Source organism: Gadus chalcogrammus, chromosome 5 (genome assembly GCF_026213295.1).
Source record: "Gadus chalcogrammus isolate NIFS_2021 chromosome 5, NIFS_Gcha_1.0, whole genome shotgun sequence".
In the NCBI taxonomy this organism is placed as follows: domain Eukaryota; kingdom Metazoa; phylum Chordata; class Actinopteri; order Gadiformes; family Gadidae; genus Gadus; species Gadus chalcogrammus.
In genome coordinates this window covers 13,674,371-13,695,073 of record NC_079416.1, presented here as the reverse complement: position 1 = coordinate 13,695,073, position 20,703 = coordinate 13,674,371, and the positions used below count along the sequence as shown (strand labels likewise).

Genomic DNA, 20,703 nt, shown 5'->3' with positions numbered 1-20,703 from the left:
AAAACGTCCAAAAAGTAAATGCTATTTATTATAATTTGTGTACCATGCCCGTACAAAACACGTTGGTGGACTGACGTTCAACCAGTCTGGGTTTGAAAAGCAAAAGGTCAAGAGTGTAAACTTGTTTGGTTGATCAATACATAATACAATGGCATTAAATAGGCCTACATTAGAATTACGGGATTAATACTGATGACATATATATCAATGACGTGTCAGTGTTTGAGTGCGTGCTGCCCACTAGTGGGGAACTAGAGATTACATTAAGGCTGCTCCCTATAAAAATACAAACTCTGGTATTGGACTATCTATGAAGCCATACATTGGACCAAATGCATAGAAATTATATATCAAATGCAGCACAGAGCTAGACGTCGGGGTAACCTCACAAAGTACCTTAATATACCAGAAAATAAGAATACAACATTAAATGGGTCAGTTATTTACAGTAAACTAGTGGTGTAAACGTATTGATGGTTTATGTTGTTATGGATGTCATCACCAGAAAATGACAACAGCATTGACTGATTATGACCAAGACGATTGTTTTCTTTTTATCAGGAAATGTTATTTATTTGAAGGTACATAGCATTTAAAACTATACAACAGCATTTGTTTTTATTTTATTATACAGAGCACAACATATTAACATAACTAGCATTTTTACAAAATAAGTCCAAGCTCTTAAATATTAGAATAATCCATCCTAAAAGTTAGGCCTACTGAATGATTTTATCTTTCCAGAAAAGTTCATATGCTCAATTTGTTCTTTATAAAAAAGGACAAAAAACAATGTTCATTATTTATTAACGATTTAAATTAAACAATTGGAATAGAATAGGGACAAAGTTATGCCTGAGGAATTTCTTAATCAGAGCACAATGGAAATATTGTAATAGCTTGTAAATCCTATTTGCGAATTGGCATATTAAGCTCCGTCCGCAGGACAAACAGTATAATAATATTACCATAATAATGGAAACATATTCAGTTATTAATAAGGTAGTTAGGTAAATCATAATTATTATCTACAAATGACCGTATCATGGAGCAAACAAATTAAAACATGAAATGTGTAAACAAATAATGGCTTAATAAAAAAAAGTACAATCTATATAACACCGGTTTGTCTGCGTCATTTATTAGCGTAATATTGCACGTTAAGAATCGAGAGAAAGAAAAGGTAACAGCGAGCCTGTGACGTCATCAAGACAGGCACCCGAGAAGGCCACTGATTCCTCGTATACAGTCCACACGAGGTCGCTGTTCAGTGAACAGAGTTCATCCCTCCACTAGGGGGGGCCATCCGGGGACGACAGTGATGACCGATCGCTTGAATCAATCTCACTTTGCAATGGAGTCGGCAGAACAAATAAATGAACTGCAAACACACACGACATGGTGCAACTGTCAAATCACTGGGCACAGCCCATAATCATTAGCTTATCTTCCAATAACTGTCCACTGATCAAGAACCTTTTGACAATCCTACACAGTTTTACACATTCATTGCCAGTAGAAGCAGAAAGGGTGTTTTGTTAATATATAAAAGCCGGTTTCTTTGCCCTTGGACCAGCGCGGTGGGGATGACCTCAGGGGCCCAGCGGGGGGCATTGAGTGATGACAGTGTTGTTATTGACAGGGTGAACCTTTATTTACATGTTTTCATGATTTACATTCTTTTGAGTTATCCGAGTCTCGTGGTGAGCTCTGGCACAAACGTGGGAAGCCCGCTGAAGCATAAGAAAAGTGTCACAAGGCCTTTGGTTCTCGCCAAAAGCAACCAAAGCAGGGGCTCTGTTGGCGGCGTGTCTCGCCAGCTGCAGAACGCGTACAAAAGCTGATATTATTGCCTGTTAGTTCTCTCCCCCTTTGTCTTTACACCGCCCCATGGAGGACCATCTGGGGAGGAGGGGTGAGTGGTGGCCCGAGGGGGTGAGTTGGGGTTGGAGGGGAGGGGGGGGAGGAGGGGTTGAGTGGTGGATGAGGATCCCTTTGGTTTTCTTTCAGGAAGCAGCATCACCAAATATACAATAACAAACAAGTCACATCCTGCGTGCCTGGAAGTCCCGCCTCCCCCTCTCTCTCTCTATGTCTCCTCCATGGGGGGCATCTTCCCGGGCCGAGCGCAGGGCCTGCGAGGGGCCATCAGGGTGGTGCGGGGGCGTTCGCTTTGTACACAGCCGGGGGCAGGAGGGGGGCGGGGCTTAAACCCTTGCATATGCTTGCGTTTAGGCTAGGGAGGTGTGTAGGTGTGTGTAGGTGTATGTGTGTAGGTGTGCGTGTGTGTCTGTGGTCCCTCAGACGGCGGTCTTGTCGCTGTAGAAGGGGGTGACGTGGAAGATGTAGCAGTGTGTGCAGACCCTGACCGGCTTCACCTGGCCGTAACGCGGCAGAGGGGCGGAATGGGCGGAGCAACGGGAGCAGAAGATCTGAAAGAACACACACGCGCACACACACACACACACACACACACACACACACACACACACACACACACACACACACACACACACACACACACACACACACACACACACACACACACACACACACACACACACACACACACACACCCCTCAGTCATGTGCTTCAATACATCAATCTCCATGACAGCGCTGTCTGATGCAAAATTATATTTCAATGCCTCCAACATATTTGAATCCAATAACATGCAGACCACATCCCCCATCTAGCCTGAAGGCATTGTCTCCCTCCCCCGTGTGGCCCTGTGAATCCTCACACACCAACGTCACAGGATGGACCCCCCTACGTGCTTCCTGCACTCTCTGTGACTCACGGCCGCCCACCTGGTGGCAATCAGCGCCTCTCCAAATACCACAGGATGAGGAGTGAGGGGCCGTCCTGGTGGTGATGAACACATACCTTCCCGCAGCTCCGGCAGTGGTGCTTCCTGCGGATGACGGTGAACGGGGCCTTGCAGGTGATGCAGGAGTTGCAGGCCTCGTCTGGGACCCAGTCCGGAGGGTCTGTGGGGGCAGAGGAGCAGACTTTACCACCGGGGCGCAGGAGTCATACAGCGGATACAAGGAGGGAGAACAGCTCTCCCTTTGTGTTTGGCCGGGGTGTGTGCCTGAGTTTTACGTGCGTGTGTGTTTTGCCTGTTTGTGTGCATGTTTATGTGTGTGTGTTGGCCTGAACTGCTGACCCTCGAAGTGTCCGTCGCGGGCCTTGGCAGCGAGCTCCGAGGAGGTGATGGTCTCCTGACAGAGGGCACAGTCCTCCAGCACGGCACTGCGGAGACCAGGGACTGACCAGGGGGGACAGCGTTAGGAACACCATGCTCAGGGTATTAAACATGCTGGGGGGCTGCAGTAGAGGACATGGGGGGGGGGGGGGGGGGGGGGGGGGGAAAGAAAGAAAGAAAGAAAGAAAGAAAGAAAGAAAGAAAGAACGAACGTGACAGCAGGCCTGTTTCCCTTTACCTTTCTTCTCCTTATCGTTGTCTCCCAGCTCCGACTTGGTTGCCATGACTTCGAACAGTGTCTTCAGGATGCTGCGCAGGTCGCTTGCGTAGTTCGTCTGCAGCTGGTCGGCCACACCTGTGTGTCAGAGGAGCACAGCACACATGTTTGAGACGGACAGAGAGACACAGAGACAGACAAAGAGACAGACAGCGAGACACAGACAAAGAGACAGACAGGGACCAACAAAGAGAAACAAAAACAGAGAGAGCAGAAAGATAGAGAAGAGATAGAGAAGAGAGAGCGAGAGAAAGAGCGAGAGAAAGAGAGCGAGAGAAAGAGAGCGAGAGAAGGAGAGCGAGAGAAAGAGAGCGAGAGAAAGAGAGCGAGAGAAAGAGAGCGAGAGCGAGAGAGAGAGAAAGAGAGCGAGAGAAAGAGAGCGAGATAAAGAGAGCGAGAGAAAGAGAGCGAGAGCGAGAGAGCGAGAGAGAAAGAGAGAGAGAGAGAAAGAGAGAGAGAGAGCGCGACATACCAGATATGCAAACAAAGAGGCGGTGGATGAGGTCACTGCTGCTGTGGAAGCGGGATCGGATCTTGGTCCTGGCAGCCATCTTGGCAGCCTGCAGTGCCAGCTGGATCTCCTGATGGTCAAAGTCTTCGGACATTCCGGAGCTGGTGGTCAGACTGCTGATGGGGCTGGGTGGGGGCGCAGGTAGGGAGCGGGGGACAAAGGAACGTTATGTCACTACAGTACCAGCAGCACGGCCCGTTGTGAGCTTCCACCACAGCCGATCTGAAAGACGAAAGCCAACGTTATAGCTAAAGTAATGGGCTCCAACTGAGACGTCGTTCCTCTTCCACAGTAAACCTCTGACCTTCTAATGGGTTCCTGCTACAGGTCGCAAGATTACCGCCTCCGCCTCCAAACAGATAAAAAGCTCCATGCATCCCTGAGAAGGAATCTCTTCAGAATATTAATAAGTCTATGAAGGGAAAATTGCTTCCCGTTTCATATTGTTTCAAAGATGCATGGGCTAGATATGAAGCAGTCTCCGTTAGACCCCTCAACCTCTATTCAAACACTACCTCACCTAATCTGCTGGCTTCTTCTATGCGTTGCTGTGGATAGAGACTCAATGACTCTGAACTGTGAGTTAAAGAAGTAGGCTTCTGCACACCCAGGTTGGAAGGAATCCTCTGCAGTCCATGGGGTTGAGTTTTAAACGTTAAGTTAGAAGAAACGTGTTATAACAACACAGGGAATGAATGGGGAGGTGTGAGGATTTGCCTGTAGCACACAGTGGAAGCAGAACAGATGTGAGGCCAAGCATTGGCTTCAGTTGCACTACAGGTTTCATGTTAATGAGGACAAGATATGATAATAATAATCAGAAGATGGCAAGGGTAAGCACACACACACACACACACACGCACGCACACACACACACGCACACACACACACGAGGAGGTGGTTACCTGGGAGCGGATGCACTGCTTGAAAGACTACATGTGGTGACAGACACACTTTCACAGTCACTACTTGACACAGAGCTGAGTGGAGAGTTCTGCAAACTAGAAAAAGGGGAAAATAAAAGAAACCAAAAGTATTACAGGACCCATTCAAACCGATGGGGGTCATGGTGACATTAAAGATTATGGAGACACGAGGTGATGGCAGGAAATGGAGGACAACAAAAATTGAAGTAGCGTGGCATTAATGCAACAGAACAACATAAGAGGACAAAACGTGGTCAAAATCAAACATTGAGAATCAAACAGGGTTAATGCCAGAGCAGCGCCATTAGAAGGATCACAGAGGCAGGGGAGCTCCACCTAGGGATCAATGACTGAGGTCATAAGCCCACCTGCCACTCTTTTTCCTCTCCTCCTTGGTGCTGCGCTCAGAGTCCTTGCTCCCCAGCCGCCCCCTCTCCCTCTCCGGCCCCCCGCCGGCCTGCTGCGTCCTCCCAGTCCTCTGGTGTGGGCAGGGGGAGGCCCTGCTGGTGCTGCCGTCCTGAGTCTGGGGCCTCGGCCCCCCGGCCGCTGCTGCCAGGCAGCTGTCACACAGCAGGGCCCTGTCTCCCTCCTCCCCCTCAGGCAGGGCGGGGGGGGAGCAGAGGCGGGAGGACGGAGACGTCGGCCCAACAGGCTCCTCCTTGCCGGAGGGCTCGGGGCCGGGGGGGCCAAGGCGACACGCCGACGCCTGGATGACGGTGGCGGGGGCTGGTGGCTTACGGCGTCGGTCCAGTCCCAGGGCCAGGCTGAGGCCGAAGCCCGCGCTCTGGGCGGAGGCGTCGTCGTGGCCGCCGTCGTCACAGCCGCCGCAGCACACGCAGGAGTTGAGCAGGCAGTGCGAGGCCACCAGGGGCCCGCAGGCCTCCGCCTCGGGCCCGCGGGGCAGCAGCAGCTTGTCGGCGGCCAGCTCCGTGAGGCTGGGCGAGCGGGGGTTGAAGATGACCGTGGCCGACAGCTTCATGCCGCCCATGCGGCTGGCGATGGCCTCGGCGGTCTCGGGGGCGGAGCCCTCCAGCGCCACCTCCCAGCCGTTGGTGTAAGGCAGGGGCTCCGAGCCCGGGGCCGTGGTGCACGGCGACCGCTTGGGGCCGGGGCACCGGGGGCTCCTCCGAAGGCACGCCTCCTCCGACGGGGCCCCGGGGGAGGGCCAGCCGTTCCGGGCCGGGTGCGGCCGGGGCGGGGCTTTGCGCTGCACGGGGCCGCCGGGCTCTGCGGCTCTGGCGGGTGAGGCCAGGCGGCCCCGGGGGTCCTTGGACACGCCGGCCACGCTCTCGCCGGCCGCGTCCAGGTCCTCCATGAAGAACACCCGGTCCTCGTCCTCCACGTAGGGGCCCGTCCGCAGGCGGCCCCCGGGGAGCCGGCGCGGGGAGTTGTCTGTGCTGGACGCGCCGCTGGAGCCCCCGGCCTCGGCGGGGCGGGGCAGGTGGGCGGGGGAGTTGCCCTGGCTGGGGGGCGACAGCAGGGTGGACATCTCGTCCCCCACGCGGTGCACCATCATGTTGAGCTGCTCCAGCTCCTCCTCGTCGTACTGCATGGAGCAGGCCAGCTCCGCCTCCTCCGCCTCCTCGCACGCCGCCTCCCCCCCGCGGTGCACCTCCGGCTCCGTCGCCGCCTCCGCCCAGCCCTTCTCCACCGCCGCCGGCGCCACCCCCTTCTCCTCCTCCTCCCCCTGGCTGCTGGGGCCCGGCGGGGCCAGCTGCCGCAGCAGCCCCTCCGCCTCCGGCTCCCCGCTGACGGCGTCTCCCTCGGGGCTGCAGGAGGAGCGGCGCTCGGGGGCGGGGGCGGGCGCGATGCAGGGCGCGGGGGCCTGGTCCGGGGAGTACTCCCCGTCCTGAGAGATGCACAGGTTCTTCTCCAGGGTGAGCAGCTCTTCCTCGGAGAGGGTCTGGAGCAGATCTCTGCAAAGCAAGCACAAAAACCCCAAACCATTAATATCACCGCTGTGGGCCCGCGGGCCGTCTGAGAGACTTCATTACTCAGGGAGGGGGGGGGGGGGGGGGGTGCAAGACCGGCTCTCCGAATCTCCCTCATAACAACAACAACATGCCCCGGTACCTGATTTTCTTCATTAAAGTGCGGAAGGGACGGAAGAGCTCAGACATGTCTTCTGATTTGCGTTCGAGGTTGAGCGGACCTTCGGAGTAGACGACCAGACCGCTGCAGAGAGGCCAGAGGGAGAGACAGCGTTCACACTCTGTTACAGACACGACAGGGCAGGAAGGGCAGGCTATACCCAGGGGGGGTTAAGGGGTCAGGCACACACTTACCACACGATGGCCAGTCGGGGGATTGTAAACATAAGTGCGGGCTCGTAGTCGTCGATCATGTCTTGCGTGAGATAGCCCAGCTTCAGCGCCCTGGGGGAGACATCAAGCAGCTTCAGAAACGGACATGGACATCTGCGGACATTAGGACACGGAGCCGGTCTCCTGGGGGGCCTCACCTCTCCACCGTCTCACAAAAGAGCACGATGACCTCCTGCTGGACGTCGTACTCCCTGGGGGACTTGACAGGCACCATGGCGGACACGTAGCTGGAGGCAGACAGATCGGGAGGGGGGAGAGCATGTCAATAGAGCACTAACGTAGTCTGCAGGTCAAAGAAAATGCATAGCCTCATAGCGTAATTGCCCAAGTCATAGTTTAAGGTTCAGATGCCCAAGTCAAATAGCTGACCCAGGCAGGTAAGGATTGTGGAATGTAAAAAGCAACTCTGCTTGGCTTTTCATCACAATTTGACCAAAATAGGACTAAGGCGATTATGTTATGAGGCTAACGACATGAGAAAAGTCTGGTGCTGTGAGATGTTGACTAACAACAAGGGGGGAAATGGAGGAAAATATGTATGAAAAATAAGGAAAAGATGAAGTCGGTTACCTGAGTTCAAATTCAGCGAAGAGGCTGTCAAAGTGGCGGAGCGCGTCCCTCATGCGGTCCGTGTAGAGGTTGAGGTCCCGCAGGGCCTGGTCCCTGGTGATGCTGCGCACCTCCTCCAGGCTCCGGGTCAGGTCCTTGGCCAGGGGCCTCATGGCCATGCTCTCGATCTCCCGGTTCATGATGATGGAGCCCGCGGCCAGGCACTGCAGAGAGGAACGCCAGGGGAGGACGACGGACCGAGGGTTAACAGGCTCAGAGTGGCAGGCATGGGACCGGGAACGTCATCAAATCAAACTTTATTTATAAAGGGCCTTGCGCAAAAAATGCAATACAAGGTACTTAACAACAACAATAATGAAATTGATTAAGAGAACGCTGAGCTAAATAGGAATGTCTTAGGTTTCTTTTAAAGGCGTTCACAGCTTGTGATGTCCTCAGCTCCTCCGGCTGGCTGTTCAAGGGGCGAGGACCACAGACACTAGATGCCACCTCCACATAGGTCTCTGTCCTCACCCAGGGAACCACTAAAAGGCCAGTGCCAGAGGACCTGAGGGATCTGGATGGAGCCTACATCAGAAGCATGTCTTGAGTCATGAGTGGGATGTACACGGGGGGGGGGGGGCTAACGCGGGTTGCTTGTTTGTTTAGATCTGTTTTTCCTCACTGCGTGAGCCAATCCTAGGGGGAATACGGTACCTCGGCCCCAAACCACAGCTGCCCCGCCAGGTTGTCATGGCGAATCTCCTCCGGGAACTTGACGCTGAAGTCCCGGTTGGCCCGGTCGTTGGGGATACACTCATCCATGATCTGGTTGATGATGTTCAACACGTTGTCCTGCAGACGGGAGAGGGCAAGCCGGGGTCAGACTGACAGGGGACACAATCGGATAAACTAGAATGAACTGAGCAGAGCTGCCTATCAGTGTGAGTGAGTGACTGGAAACAGGATGACGATGATGAGATGTACATATGTACAGATGATATCTTCCGGTTTTTATCGTTACTCAAGTCACTTTGAAATCAGCCTATCCGCATCTTATCTTTCCACTGTAATATTATTCTACCTGGAATCAATTGATGAACATTTAAAAAGACGATCAAAACGTGCAAGATCTACTGCGTTAGCAACATGCTTACCAAAGCACTAGCATAGACCCCTCTGCTACAAATACCAAGAGCTAACCCTGGGCATGGCATGTGTACAACAGCCATGCCCAAGAATCACAATTATCTCTTCCATCGAGCGTTGCAGCTGTCTGCATACTGAATTGTCATCAGATATAGAGCCGTGTCTTTCTCTGCTTGTCCAGAGCCCCAAAGCACAGCTATTGGCTCCTCTCTAGTGGTGTGCAGTGCATGAAGCATGAAGCACCCCCCCCCCCCCCCCCCCCCCCCCCCCAACGCAAAAAGTACCGCCTTTTCCTTCCACTGTGCCAGACTCGCGCGAGGTGACACAGCACATCAGCTCCTCCCGGCCGCCCCCAGCCGTCCTTTGGGAGCTAATTGGTAACATTAGCATCATACGCGTGATGCATCAGCGGCCGACATCAAACAAAACACAACCTTAAGACCGACGACCCCGCGGCCAACTCCCTCCACTCGCGTGTCTAAAGGCCATGGAGCTCGATCCTTTCAACAGACTCCTTCTGATGCGCCGCTTGGGTAGGACAGCGGGCCGACATTATAGGGGCGGCCCACCGCCAGCGAGCGCCATGAATAGGGCGTGATGGCAGCAGGGTTCAGGCGGTGCCGCTCTGGCAGGAGAACAGTCGGCCTTCTATTCTCGTGAGGTTCAAGGTGGTGGGCGAGTGTTGAGGCACGTAGGGTGCGTCCTTCTAAAAGTGCCTGCCAGGTCTTTCAAGGGGACACGGTGCTAAATGTCACCGGTCAGGAGACGCTGGTACCATCTGTAAGAGCCAGTGCCAAGGCCCGGAGGCTATTGCCCCGCCATCAGGGCGCTCGGGTCGCTGCAGAACCATGAGGGTCTCGAGAGCTTCCAGCATCGAGCTCATAACGCAGGCCAACATCTGGCCGGATAATGAAGCCCTAACGGTGAGGCCTGTGGAAAGGGCCAGGGAGATGATTAGAGGGACAGAGAGAGATGGAGAGACCAGAGAGGTTATGTGGAGAAAGAGAGAGAGATGGAGAGAACAGAGAGGTTATGACGAGGAAGACCGACAGAGAGAGATGGAGAGAACAGAGAGGTTATGACGAGGAAGACCGACAGAGAGAGATGTAGAGAACAGAGAGGCTATGGGGAGGAAGATGGAGAGAGATGGAGAACAGAGAGGCTATGGGGAGGAAGATGGAGAGAGAGATGGAGAACAGAGAGGCTATGGGGAGGAAGATGGAGAGAGATGGAGAACAGAGAGGTTATGGGGAGGAAGATGGAGAGAGAGATGGAGAACAGAGAGGCTATGGGGAGGAAGGTAGAGAGAGAGAGAGATGGAGAACAGAGAGGCTATGGGGAGGAAGATGGAGAGTGATGGAGAGAATAGATAGCAGGAGGGCGGGGGGGGAGGTTAAGTGGAGAGAGCGAGGGGGGATAATTGGGGATCATGCACTGGCCTTATTAAGTGACTCCCCCCATCGGGCCGAGCGGTGGGGGGGCGGGGCGCGTCATGCTGGCTGAACCCAGCGGGACACAGCATCCATGCATTGCTTATTCACAGTCCCCCCTGCCTGCTGCTGCCCTTCAGCCCAGGACACAATGCACACCGTACCACGCTGTACACACTGTACCATCACACCAGCATTCAGTAAGGAGGCGTGAAGCTGCCCGTGTTAACATCTCTGTTAGCGTCCTGCTCAGCCACCACAATGAGCAGGTGGAACGCTTCGGGCCGAGGTCCACTTGTAGCCCCGCCCCTTCGTCCGATTTCAGCAATGATAAGCATATCAGAATGTTGATATGTTTGGGAAGAATACGGCCGATATTTAACCCTGTAACACACCGGCCGTAAAATACGTAGCACTAATATTCTGCTATTAAATATTAAATGGGTTTGATTATGTTCTTGTGCAAAAATACCTTTATTATACCACGAAGAAATTATGACGCATTGCTCTGTGTCATAAATACTTAACTTGGCTACCTTGGCAAAGAATGAGCAATAACTGGGGCTATTCATGCTATTCATACTTGTGAAAATTTGATGATATAATATAATCCCTATTCTAGAAAAACTCCCGAAACGTTGTGATTTTTATTCAGTTACGTCTATAAAGCCAGCTGCCAAGATGTCCCCCTTACGACAGTGTACAGCCATGCTGTCTGAGCACAGGCATGCTGCTCTGACAACACCTGGTCCATCCCTCCAAACAAGTCCTCCTTATCAGGCAAACTACTCGCTGGCCAAGCATTTCAACAATCAGTCCGGAACCATGCAGGCTGTCGTTGACTCTTTCCGCACCACACTGGCTTCATGTAAAACGGTTCTGGTGTCAGACCACTTTAAATGACACGTCTTGATCACATCACAAATACACACCGTGGGCTTTCCTCCTGTCCACTGTACACACAGCAAAGCCAGACAGACCTTATAGATACATCTAGAAGCTCAGGTTTTAATTGTTGGAATCCCATTTTACATTTTTGGTGGTGTTGGTTGGACCAACCTACAGTTTTTGTCATCAAAGACACAATTTCAAATTACTCAGTTAGAAAGTCAGTGTGTACCTGACTGGGACACACTGTTCCCCAGTAGTGTTAAAGCAATAATACCCAATCAACCGTGCATCATTGGATTGAGCTGAAACAGGACTTCTTGAAGTGCTCTGTGTGTGTGTGTGTGTGTGTGTGTGTGTGTGTGTGTGTGTGTGTGTGTGTGTGTGTGTGTGTGTGTGTGTGTGTGTGTGTGTGTGTGTGTGTGTGTGTGTGTGTGTGTGTGTGTGTGTGTGTGTGTGTGTGTGTGTGTGTGTGTGTGTGTGTGTGTGTGTGTGTGTGTCCGTCCAGTGTGGTGTTGGGTCTGTGTGGTTCTCGGACCTGGCAGGACCGGAACTGGTTGACCAGCAGCGTGCATCTCTGCGGGTCCTTCCTGCCGTCCAGACTGTCCAGCTCCATGGCCACCTGGTTCAGCTCCTCGTCCGCATAGTAGAACTGGGCCAGGAGCTGGGGGTCCGTCCTCTGAGGGGAGGGGGAGAGAGACAGAGAGACAGAGAGGCAGAGAGACAGAGAGGCAGAGAGACAGAGAAAGACAGAGAGAGCCAGTGAGTTGGGATCGACCGGGTCAATGATTCGGTTTTTGACAGATGGAAGTTATTAATACCAAAGGAATAGAAGACGCATGCCGCTACAGAGTGACGCCACATATTCTAAGAGGACGGGAGGTTTCAGAGAGTCTGTAGCATGGATGGGTGTGGTCGTAACCCTGTCGGTCCCTGGCCAAGGGTTTGAGTTATGATCCCACACGTACTCCACGTCACCGCGGGCCAGAACACCCACTGCGTGTTCAGACACACATACACACCGCAAGAATCCATTACCAATTATTTTTATATCATCGTATATCAACATAACCGCCAATACACCACAACGCTACTGTAATACTGAGTCTGGAACCGGTCCAAGACTAGGCCAGGCTTCAAATCTAATCTATACATAAAAATACATCCTGTCCTCAACCTCAAACAGATTGGCAGTTTTAGTTCACTCTTACAGTTGTAGCTAGTACACGTTAAAACACCAGCAAACAGACTGAACAGACGACGAGTGGAGGGGGTGACCCCGGGGACAGCCGTGACCCCGGGCAATGGCCCTCGGCCGCCCGAGGAGAACGTGAGTCGAGTCAAATGTTTATGGCTTTGATTACTGGGCACGCTCAGCATGACTGGGAGCAGACGGGAGGACCACGCCACAGCCTCGTTTCCACCAAGCCAACCCGACGAGTGAGGGTTTACCCACGACCCACACAACCTCCATATAATCCCCCTCTTTCCCTTCTTGCTGAGGTTTGCTACGGTGTTCCCTGCGTGATGCATCCCCTTCTCTCTCCCTACGTCTCTTTTCCTGAATGACGTGCAGGGCTGCATTCTCCTGCCGCTCCCTCATCAATAATGAAACTAAAAGCATGGAGATAGCTCTTCAGCAGGAATACTCGTGGAAAAGGGATTTGTTGTTACATGGCAGAAAAAGATTTATTGACCTGGAATAACGGCGGAAAGTTTTTTTGTTTTCCATGTATTTCTCAAAATGGAAAAATCAAACCTTGCATAACTGTAAATACTATGGGATTGCTCCAGCAAACATATTCAAGGACAGGGTAGTGCTAGAGTCCTAAGATTACCGAGTTCATTTCCCTCGGTCTTCAGCTATAGATCAACATGCCAGGCCCATAATTGCTCCTCAAGGCAACAGGCATGTGTCTGAGTTCACTGTAGACTGCAATGGGAATTCAGAGTCAGATTGACGACTTAATATTGTCGCTGTCATTATAGTTTCTAGTTTGGGTTCCGTTAATCAAATCAAATCCTAAACTAAAGTTCTCCTTGAGATCGATGATAAACCATCACCTTGTCCTCAATGGTTCAACTGTGCCACAATTTGTATGATTCGTCTGTCTTGTTGAACATCTGGATAAAAACCAACCCGGAACTATAAAAAAAAAGGGTTACAACCAATAGACAACCATAAGGTCACCTTAAACATGACCAGAGTTTGCTCTTATTAAGGCCGTGACCATGATCTGTCTCTGTGAATTTAATCTGTGATTTATACATGGAAACATACATACATATATATATAAATACACAAATAGAAATGAGCATTCTCCTCCCTACTGCACCCAGCGGCCAGGATAGTGAGAGACGCGGGGATTACGAATACACACAAGATTTACTGGGACACATGAACTGAGATACATCTAATATAAAAGAGAAATAAAGTCACCGTCAGGCTCAGAGGAGAGATGGTCATCAATGATATGATGTTGCTCTTTCTGAATTGGACTTCAGAGAAGGTTGTTGTGAAATTAAGCAAGTGTTGATCATTGATCTGAGTAAGATATATCACATGAACAGGAACCTTCTTAGACAGGGAGAAAGAGGTCTGTTGAAAAGAGTGGGAAGAGACTTTCAGGCTGGAGCATAAAACTGACAAGAGAGTTGGCATTCCTTTAGAAATCCCAGTAGAAAACAGAGCGAAGAAGAATTCAAACAAGTAGAGAGAGCACACACACACAGTCACACACACAGACACACACACACACACACACACACACACGCGAAGAGTCCAGAGGTCCATTCTGTCAGCACGTCATCAATCTATCTTTGACTTTGGTGACTGCAGAATACAAGCTCGATTTATGGACATTCCTTCATCATATATAAAGAAATTGAACCTTCCTAGAAGTCACTCCTGGAAAGCAAACATGCCCTCAAAGCGGGAAATGCCGATGCTACATGTGACAACTTCAAACCCCTCGCCAGCAAATCAACAAGGCTGCCCTTGTTGACGGCCCACTGGTATTTCTGACGTAGACATGGTAACTTCGGTCCAGGGTTCAGGGCAGGATTACCTTGTAATGGACATTTCACACCACACCGAGAGTTCCTCAAACAACACAAACACAAGGGACGTTTCTTCACCCCTTTTACAGGCACAACATTCAGCAGTCAAATAGCAGTGTCAAATCACTGCCTGTGACCCACAATTAGGGCTAACCTCTGTTAGGGACGAGGTCACACAGGTCATATAATGCAGACTGGTCCACTTTCTGCGATGCTAATCCCAAACCACTAATGCTACATTTTGGGTCATGGTTGCTTATAACATGGTTATTTGTCAGAGCAGTGATATCTCCCACATATTTTTAACACCCAAAGTAAAAGTTCAGATTCAACAAAAATGCAACTGTTGATTACCCAACAGACTTTATAAAAGATTAAAAGCGAAAAATTATCGTAAACAAGCAGGACGTGATTCTCGTTCTTCGAATTGGGTTCTGAGTAGTTGTGCGTGACAGTAAGTGCGTCAACATCGGTGAGGTCAAGATGTGATATTCGCCGCCGTGCCGTCATTATGAGGGTGAGCACATGCACGGCTGCACGCACACGCCGCTCCACTGAACGGCTCAATGATTCAGCAGATTTGACCTGCTGCTTGACCGCTGAGGCAGGGCCACTGGCCTGCAGGCCACACCGCCGCCTACGTCCCTGCACCCACGCACAGGGATGACCCTTAATGCTCCTGATCCCTGAGTCCAGACACCGGTCGTTACGCTCCCACAAACCCACCCGGGCTGTCCTGTACCCGACTGATAACAGTGATCGGAGGATGACAGAGCAGAACACATCCCCTGTGAAGCTTATTGTTTCACTCTGAATGGAGAACAGGCGTCGACTAACCACGCCGACCTCTGACGTCATGCAGAAGAATGCTTGTGTGCGATTAACTTGTCCGGTTTCCCCCGCCGCCACCCCCGCTCCGTTCCCCAGCGTCTCCAGATAGCATTCTTCCTGGGAAGAATGTCCAAAAGCCTGTGTGCTACAGCAACTCCACTTTGTTTGTCCATTCAGCCAGCGCTCTGACGGGAAGGGCCGCCTGTGCTTAATGCGGGCTTCCACAGAGGCAGGGCATATGCTGCAAGCCCACTTAAGGGAGTTTATTAGAAGCCTTGCCTGTGCCCTCCGTTCTCTATTCCTGGCCCAATTCAGACGGCTGGCAGCCCGCCATTGGGGACTTGACTTGCAGCCGAGGCAAACACAGTGTATGAGCAGGGGGGGGGATAGCCTTACTCTGCCAGCCAGTAAGTAAGTAAGTGGGAAGATGAGCATCCCTATGCTGTTCTTATCATGACTTTGGCAGACCACCAGGCCAGAACTCAACTGCTGAGAAAACCCAAAACCCACCTAAATCTAGTGGTACCATGGTTGACTTGTTAGAAGGTCCAATAAAGAAAGGGACAATCCCTTGATGCATACAAATTCCCAGGGAGATGATATTTATGCAGTAGGTTGTGCCCACTTAATTCACGATAGTGCACCTCGTTTTTCAGGCAGGGTAGGAAAATAACAATCTGTTACGAAAAACAATCTGTTATTATGTAAAAGCAATCTTTTAAACCACAGTGGGTTCAGAGATGTTTGCCCATCTGGATTCATGTGGTCATAATCTGGGTCTGTTTGTGTTTCTGGAGGGCTGCCCTAATCTCTTGTTTTGGCTGTGATGCTCTGTGCTTGTGCCCTGTGCACAGTTTAGTCAACCAGAGCGCTGAGGATTGAGGGGCTGGTGGATGTGGCGGGGGGGGTCGGGTGGGGGAAGGGGGGGGGGTGTTTACGATGGAGGTGGCCCCAACACAGCAGCTGGTCTCCTGGAGTGGATGATGTGTTTATGGGTATAGGGACAGCCCTTTCCCCATGTGGAGCCACTCATTGTAGAAGTACGGTCGCTCCCCTGACCTTTGTTTCCTTTGTTGTCACTGCCTACAATGGGAAGGTTTCCCTATCAAACTCACGTACACCTCGCCTCATTGAAGATACTTTGTCACTCGCTGCCTATGTCTGCCCATGATCATGCTCTATTACAAATACTTTGCCATCGAGAAATGTCCTTAAATAAATACCTTTTCATCACTTACACAATCAATAATCTCGTGGTAAAATAAAGAGGTGGATGCTAGGTTTAGGGCCAGACATTGTTGTGTACAAATGACGATGAACAGAAATATTACATGCTAAATGATACGAGTAAAATTTCTTGCACTTAGGGTTAGAAACAGATAAAATGGATTACGGTCATTATTGCGAGAGGAAAACCACACAAAGACAGCTATGTACTTTAATGATCTGTCTCCTCAGTTCTGTCCCATAAGCCCTACTGTTCACAGAGTGTGAGTCATTGCTAACCATTAGCCTGTCTGTCCCAAGCACCCAACATACACATCTCATTGTATCAGAAAACAACTCAGCCTGCTCAGTTTGCTCAGGCAGCCCCAAATCAAGCATATCACCAGGCACGGACAAGTACACGGCTATTTGTGTTGTGGACCGCCTCATAGCGCAGATTGGGGCAATAGACATGTGACAATGCCACCACAAACAGGGGATCTCCATTGTTCTCGTTCTGAATCGAGACAGAAGGAACAAATGAAAGTATGAGATATTAGTAAGTGGAAAGTTCTATTGGGAGAAGCATATTTATTTCATTACCTGATCTCCAGAAAGCTGTCTTTCTTATCATCTCCTCGATTGTCATCCCGGACGTCTCTGCTGGTGAGACCATTACCATGTCTACCTCTCCTCTTTGAGAGGGGCCGTGTCGTGTTTAATACTGGCCTTGATGAGTGCAAGAAAATGCTTAAACACTCACAACACAAAGCAGCCAAAGTGCATGCTCAGAGGGCATAGCCACTGACGGGGAACACAGCGCTATATTAAGATAGCCATCGTCAAATATCAAGGCAACCGATTATGGTCAATAAGACACGATGCATTGGAAACCAATGGATTTCTCTGCCATTAACAGGGCCACTAACTGCCATTAACAGGGCCACTAACTGCCATTAACTCTGCACCCCATCTCCAGTCCCTGCCCCTCTGCCCCACCCCACTGGGGGCGGTGGAACCTACTTCCCAGTCTTGCAATGGATTTTAAAAAGGCTTCAATGGCCTGGTCTGTCTATTCCAGCACCAGGGGTCAGCTCTCTAAATCCAGCCCGCTGACACCAAATCAATTACCTCAGGGCTGTTGGGTTAGCAGAATGGAGACATCCACGAAGAGCAGGAGATACCAGGCTAGACCCGGGACCCGTGTGGGCCAGAGCTGCTCAGCAGTTTGCTGTATAGTCCTCTCTCCTCCTTGTGCCCACTGTGCAGAATCCCAAGGAAACGCTAATTACTCCTGCGGCTCTCCGTTCTACGACTTGCACAGGTGCAATATCAACAAAAAAGCTGGGCAATGTGGTGAGAAGGAATAAGTTAGTATGCTCAGTAAAGACTGACAAACCTAGATTGGATTCAAGGATTTACTCATTTAGTTGATTGTTATCTTACATGCTTCTGTACAATACGATAGAATATTGATATTGATAAATATATATACGATACCTCAACCCTAACAACCAAAAACAGGGCCTTTCAATATGCTTTGTTATGGTTGACCACTGAGTGTTGGGTGGCAGAAAGAACCCCAACACACGCAGGAGATGGAGAGTAGAGGCCCCCATTGTGGCTCTGGCTCTGGGCCTGTCACGCTGACATATGAGCTGGTGCAAAACTGAAGGTCAGTCCCTGAATGCATGACAGTGGAACGGTAGAAACGGCGCCGAGGCAGTGGGGGAAATGCACAGGTTTAGCTTCCTGACACCTCCCTCCATCACTCACAGAGTCCCTCTCTCTGAGGAATGTCAGCCCGACTGTGGCCCTTTTAACAGTTTGGAAACTTGAGCCAGGTGCTCTCTCTCTCTCCCTCTCTCTCTCTCTCTCTCTCTCCCTTTGTCTATAAACATTATTACTCCCACTTGTTTAGCCACCAGACTGATTCTTATCCACCACCATAACAACATTCCATCCAGAAAAGGATGCTGTAAAATGAGGAATAGGAAAACAATGAATTGGTCTGAAGGTTCTTCCCACATAGCTGTTTTGAGAGATGGGTCCCTTAACAATGACCTGCAGCTATGCCAGGTTGAATGTTTGAATTGTACAGTAATGTATGTTGAGGGTGGGTCGGTCAGCTGCTTCTGACCCCTGCTTGCGCTGCACCTATCTTCCAGCAGGTCCTGTGGTTCCCCCGAATGATCCAGCTTCAGTGTTTGATGGCCGATTCCCACAGAGCAGACAGGTACATGATGTCCCTCCAAATGACACACAGCGCTCTATCCAAACAACGAGGAAGGAATAGGGGAGCGTTGGAAGAAGCAGATCTTACGCGGGTAAGATTAAGGAGTGAGACCGCAGCGCTGGAAATATCAATAGCCTCTCCAGTCGAGGGGAACATGCTGATCCGTCGCTTTGCTGATCTCCCCAAGAACATAGTTCGATAATAAACGTGAAATGAAAATGCAGTGTAGTCCTAAACTGGCCAAACACCATCATTGAGCAAGTAAAAGTATTAGCTCTGTACTGGTATCTCTTACAGACAAATATTTTTTAAATTTAAAGAGGATCCAAACATATGTTTTTTGTTTGATTGGCAATGTAAAAAAAATCAATAAAGCATGCCTTACAAAAAGACCTGAAGACTTAAGAAAATATGATTTGTCTTGAAGTGTTGTGCAAATTGAATACAAAGAACCACCCGGCTCTGAGTGAGTCATGCCTGTGACAACACTGTGGTGAACCATGACAGTTAGGCACAGACCCCAACAATGGACAGAAAAAATGCTGTCACAGCAAACTCGGTTAACCATTGAAAAGAGAAATTACTAGGATATAGATGATCCATTCTCTGTTCCTCCTCTTTTACATCATGACATAACTTGTCAAAAGTTAGATCCAAGTTCTCCTGGGGGAAACAAACTCTTTGATGTATCTGAAAAGCGAAACTATTTACCAAGGGAACTATATGATTTGAAGGTAAACAGGGTCATTGCAATTGAATGCCACCCAGATGCAAGACAGTTAATTCCCAACGTTTAGTAGCCCTTAAAGCAAGTGAACAAAGACTAATTACCTAGTTCATAAGTCTTGCTGTAAATAAGTTTAGTATCAGTGAAAAGGATACACCAATTCCAGTTGTACTTTAAGTTCTGCCCAGCACCAGTATCCTACATATGTGGGATCTGGTCCTTTCAGTAGTTCAGACTTTATAAAAGATTGACACTACAAGTCAGAACAGTGCAGCAACATGACTGATTGGATTGGTGAAGTTACGCAAGGGGAGCCTATATCATTTTCCGGTTAAACTTTGACTGTACTATTATGCAAGTTACATATCGAGCAACAAGCGAGATTTTTATTTATTTAATTAACACATCTTATCACTGCAAACATTCTTCTCACAAGACTCAAATTGTTCAAGTGAGCAACGATCATCTTGTAGCAATTTCGGCCATTATTTTAGCATTTGAATGAACACTTTAATTAAACTATATAGTTAGAAAAGTATACAGAACAACATTTATAGCCCTGGTCTTCAGGGATTTCAGAATTTTTTGAACTGATCCAAAGACACATGACCAGTCACTTTCAAGACTTAGCGACAAACAAATCAATCAGTCGACGTACACGTAGTTCAAGAGTAAATCAGGAAACCTAGAGCTAATGTTAGCAGATGAGACTGGTCGTCTATCAGGTGGCTACCGAGCCCCACTGATCACAGCGAATGTTTTGCTAGCAGGTTTATTAAAATGTGGAGCACATCCGAGTTTAAGTGTTGACGACAGGTTCCCTGGGGAGAACCGGGCTTTATATCCAGTCGTTATGACTTACCTTGGGCTTGTACAGCCACTTCCGAAAGCGGTTCATCGCTGCCTCTCCGCCTCCCTTTGTCACGGAGCCGCCTCTCCTACCTGAGCGTCGGGGAGAGCAGCGGCACAACACCGCTAAGCTAGCTAGCAGCTGGGAGTCCTAAAGCGGGGGAATCACAGCTACACTTCGCGGTATCTAAACGGAAACCTCTGGTTTCATAACGTACACATGGTTCTACACGGATGACGTTCCAATTCCATCTTTCCTGAATCCGGGGTACGCTGTCTCGGGCCGCCCAGTCACTCTCAGGTTCAGACTCTACAGAGCAGCCAGACAGCGCGGTGGCGGTGCTCTCTCCCTACCGCTGATGACAGTCACGGTGACAACACCCGCCGCCCACTTTCCCGGGAAGCGGCTTGCACCGTACGTCATCACGTCGTTACGTCATCACGCCGAACGCATTGTTATGCGGTCGCGCAACAACAAAGGGTGCGGATGCTGCACAGTGCACAAGGCATAAACCAGATGTATGGGGTTTCC

At 50.2% G+C, this 20,703-nt stretch overlaps 1 protein-coding gene across 2 annotated transcripts; it reads right to left on the bottom strand.

Moving 5' to 3' along the window:
• Positions 1-238: 238 nt before the first annotated feature.
• On the bottom strand, positions 239-20,541 carry zfyve28 (zinc finger, FYVE domain containing 28). Of its 2 annotated transcripts, XM_056590396.1 has the most exons (14): positions 20,185-20,541; positions 11,801-11,941; positions 8,513-8,650; positions 7,817-8,019; positions 7,384-7,473; positions 7,208-7,297; positions 6,996-7,097; positions 5,291-6,838; positions 4,902-4,997; positions 3,958-4,121; positions 3,447-3,563; positions 3,170-3,271; positions 2,887-2,990; positions 239-2,432 (listed from the first exon to the last, which is right to left on the bottom strand). In XM_056590396.1, the coding sequence occupies exons 1-14, from the start codon at positions 20,218-20,220 to the stop codon at positions 2,301-2,303; spliced, it is 3,063 nt and encodes a 1,020-aa protein (XP_056446371.1). In that variant the 5' UTR covers positions 20,221-20,541; the 3' UTR covers positions 239-2,300. The 2 variants fall into 2 exon arrangements, with proteins under 2 accessions (XP_056446371.1, XP_056446372.1); XM_056590397.1 differs by lacking the exon at positions 4,902-4,997.
• Positions 20,542-20,703: the final 162 nt, after the last annotated feature.

What these genes read in the sequence shown, in the direction of transcription:
- zfyve28 (XM_056590396.1), bottom strand. Translation starts at nt 20,220, where the DNA reads ATGAACCGCTTTCGGAAGTGGCTGTACAAGCCCAAG. An exon ending in GAGAGGAAAAAGAGTGGCAG is followed by an intron (nt 4,998 to 5,290) that starts GTGGGCTTATGA and finishes CCCTTTTTCTAG; the next exon opens with TTTGCAGAACTCTCCACTCA. An exon ending in CCGCGACGGACACTTCGAGG is followed by an intron (nt 2,991 to 3,169) that starts GTCAGCAGTTCA and finishes CTGCCCCCACAG; the next exon opens with ACCCTCCGGACTGGGTCCCA.